This window comes from Aplysia californica, unplaced genomic scaffold (assembly GCF_000002075.1).
Source record: "Aplysia californica isolate F4 #8 unplaced genomic scaffold, AplCal3.0 scaffold00085, whole genome shotgun sequence".
Classification (NCBI taxonomy): domain Eukaryota; kingdom Metazoa; phylum Mollusca; class Gastropoda; order Aplysiida; family Aplysiidae; genus Aplysia; species Aplysia californica.
Genome location: NW_004797355.1, coordinates 959,959 through 963,806, shown reverse-complemented (window position 1 = coordinate 963,806; position 3,848 = coordinate 959,959). Strand labels below are relative to the sequence as shown.

At 44.6% G+C, this 3,848-nt stretch overlaps 1 protein-coding gene across 1 annotated transcript in view; it reads left to right on the top strand.

The window, feature by feature from the left end:
• Positions 1-1,888, top strand: part of LOC106011290 — a gene marked incomplete at its 5' end in the record, with an annotated part of 67,399 nt that extends 65,511 nt beyond the window's left edge. Inside the window, 1 exon segment of the mRNA XM_013080425.2 lies at positions 5-1,888. Coding sequence (XP_012935879.1) covers positions 5-169 — 165 coding nt within the window.
• Positions 1,889-3,848: the final 1,960 nt, after the last annotated feature.

Below are 3,848 nucleotides of genomic sequence, written 5' to 3'. Positions count from 1 at the left end.
ACAGGCGGAGACCCACTACGGCTACAGCTTCATCCTGTCCTGGCTGGTGTTCTGTTTCTTCGTGTTGGCCGGCCTCGTACTGCTGTTCACCTCCCACAAGAAGAAGGCTGAGTACGCCGACAGCAGCGAGGCTCTGGAGGATGAGCCCATGGAGATCTTCCGCCGATAGCCCGCCCATGTCTGGGACGCCGTGAGCTCACATGCTGACGTCACGGATTGGGCTGGGGTCAAGAACGCCTGCGGGCGTGACTGTCGTCTATGGCATTAAAGTAGCTGACGTCACGAATCTGGGTCTGGGTCTAGGACGCCTGTGGTTGTATCTGGCACGCTGTTAACTCAACCTGACGTCATGTCATGGATGGGGGTCAAGGTCGCCTGTGGTCATGTCTGGTGTGGCGTTAGCTCAGATGACGTCACGGGTATGGGGCTAGGATTCATGGGATTCTTCTTCGAATTATTTCTGTGGTTCGGAATCTCAAAGGTTTATTGGTTCTTGAACTGGATTTGTTTGGTGACGTTGTCATAACAACGTGGCTCCTCTACGGCGCCCGCTTCCTCGGTTTTGTTAGATGCTTTTGTGACGTCAGATGTACTTTCTCCGGAATAGTCATCGTATTACGACATAACATAGGTTGTGATCCTAGCCCTCTCCCAAGTGGCTCCGTCAACATACGTGTGAGCACAGCGGCGAGGCTATTGATTGACTGGTTGTCTGTTTGGGTTGAAGAAGAAGACTCGGGGTTATGATAGAAAGAAGGAGAATATACAACCATATGATATAAAAATTGTTACCGTACTCTTATGACTGTATGCAAGTGTTCATTCAACTATGAAACAAGACAATCTGAGGGTCTGAAACTCGCCAGTATTGCAAGATACTCGGAACTCTAAGGACAGTTTTGCTTGATATTGAAAAAAGGTTATGGGACTGAGATACCAGCCACGTTTATCAAGTACAGAAAGTATATGTTATTATAGATATTACTCGTGTTGAGCCTCAAAGGTTTTGATGACCCTGAAAGTTCGTGGTAACAGTCGACTAGATGTCGTCTTTCTGATAGTATAGACAGTGAGGATTCTGATATGCCGTGATTAATAGGCCTTGTCTGCCGAAGTGTTGGCCGTGGCTGACACGCAAGGTCGTCATAGCCTGCCTCTAGAACAAGTTGCACGGTGTCCTAGAGAACATAAAACAGTTGCAATTATGTGTTTAGGGTCTGTAGACGACAGCGAAAGATTGTGTCAACTTGTTAATGCTTGAGTGTTTAATCGGCGTCTTGCATTGTATGCTTCCTGGGAAGCCGAGAATGCTTCTAGGTGTTCAAGGGTCTACTGGGCCTGTAATATAGATTGTAAAGAGCCTAGAGTTTTCTTGTTGAACGAGAATATGAGCTCTACAAAAGCTATTTATGTCGTCCGAGCAAGACCGTTAACAATACTGTATGTCGACTTAAAAGCACCTGGTGATTAGGACAAGAGAGTATCCTATGTGCCTAACCGTCGACGCTGGAACCCCAAACATACCCTGAATCTTGCCAATCAAAGACCGACGGCGAGGGAAATTTATGTTCGTGAATGCGGTGATGTTGAAATCACCCACACTTACGAACAAAGATCCCTTCTACAGCGCGCAGTCCCTTGTGACTCTCTTGAGGAATGCGTTCAGTCGAAGCTGCGAACACAACTCAACGAAGAAGAGAATCCTTCAACTAGACATCACGAAGTCTCTGGGTGTTTTTAAACAACCCTGTGAATAGTAATATTAAGAATGAAATTGAGACGTATATGTGTTCTCTGTGGCCTCGACGAAGTGGAAATATAAAGTACACCCGTATTATTTCTCATTATTTTGACGTCGTCTACGCATACGCACGTTATACGGGGTGCCCACTACGGCTGGATCGGGCCGATCGCCCGACTCGATCGCCTGAAACTGAAACCAAACGCGTTTGTTTTTGAGGCGATCGAGTCGGGCGATCGGCCCGATCCAGCTGTAGTGGGCACCCCGTGTTATAATATTGTCTGAGAAACGGCGTCGTGTGTATTTCTTCTCTCTGTCGTCCTCTAAAAAAGGTTGTGTCGCCTGAGCGTCGGCGATCTACAGATTGGATGAGTGGAAATGTTACAGTTTTCTCAGTTAAGTTTCCCGAACACATTTGTAACTCTCGATTCATAAGGTTCTATCTCTATCGCAAGTCATAAGGAGATAGACTTGTTTGGCTGAAATGTCGTAGTTTGTCGTGTGGTCGCCTCTCCCTTCCCGCCTCAACAATGGAATCAAACATCACGCTGTGCTGTCACGTGGTGGTCACGCTGTGCTGTCACGTCGTGGTCACGCTGTGCTGTCACGTCGTGGTCACACCGTGCTGTCACGTGGTGGTCACGCTGTGCTGTCACGTCGTGGTCACGCTGTGCTGTCACGTGGTGGTCACGCTGTGCTGTCACGTCGTGGTCACGCTGTGCTGTCACGTCGTGGTCACACCGTGCTGTCACGTGATGACCACGCTGTGCTGTCACGTGGTATTGAGGTCCAGTGACTTAACGTGTTTTCTGGATGGTCACCAGCCTCTGTCCTTATCAAACAATCTCTGGACTCAGTCAATGCCTAAAGTGAGCAAGGAACACGCTGTTCATCGTTACAGCTCTAGTGGTGATTTTTAAGATCAATTCTCTAGCACAACTGCATACGTTATATTCTTTCATTTTTTGCGCATATCGTTTTAAAATGTGTTACTCGTTCAACTTCAAAGATTACTGTAAAGATTGCCCCATGTTCTTTCACAAATACTAATCACATGAATGTTTGCTGAAAAGAAAGGAATACGAGTTGATAATAAAAGAAACGAAAAATTATACAGATAGTAGAAATCCTCATTAACTCATACGGTTACGGCGAATTTTGAGAAGTGGATATAGTAAGAGCAAGACCGCCCCTTAAATAACCTAATAGTGTTGATAGGGGCGTTAAACCTATACCATGACAGGACTATTAAAATATTCACCTTCAGCTCAGTGCCAAATGTTATGCTAAATTGCTACAAGAGAACTTCCATAATTTGTTAGATGTGAACGTTTCTGAAAGAGACAGTTTCATATGGTCGCTTTTAAGCACAAGGGGGCTATCCCGAAAATGCTGTTTTGAGAAAATCGAAGTTAAAGTCTTTGGATCCTTATCAAGCCTCTTTAAAAGGCGAGAAGAATTTTCTCTATTACCAAACAAATATACACACCAATGAGACCAAACTTCTCACATAAGTAGGGCAATGCCCACTTTTGGTGTAGGTCAAGATTTCTGGAAACCTCCGAAATCTGGGTTAGCCCGCTTGTCCTTAAATGCGACCATATGTCTCCAAGAGAAAATTATTTTTTCTACTGTTTGAAATGTTTCGTGGACCCTGCCTCACATCATTGCATGTTGTTTTAAACTTTTTGTCAGCAGAGCCGTGTTTTTCCGTCTATCGTTTCCCGGGTTCCCATTCAGTCATGATTACGTAAGAATAATAGTCTGCTGCTAAATTAATAGGAACGAAATCCACCAAACGAGCTTGTATACGAACGCTATTAACATAGATTTTTTTTTTAATACGTTCCAGAAAAATGAAAGCGATGCTTCTGTAACCTGGGAACGGGTTCGTGGAATTCAGGTCAATAAAATAATTATTCAGAAATGATTATCTACTCGTAGAAATCATGAAAGAGAGGAACAGGAGAAAATAAAAGTTTATTCTTTTGGTTTCTTGTTACTGTTCTCGCTGGGAACGAGATCAAAGGGGCTGGACGAGGTTTTGATTTGACAGCTTTATTAATATCAAAAGAAATTCTGTGTACGCACGTGATCAATTGCCAAA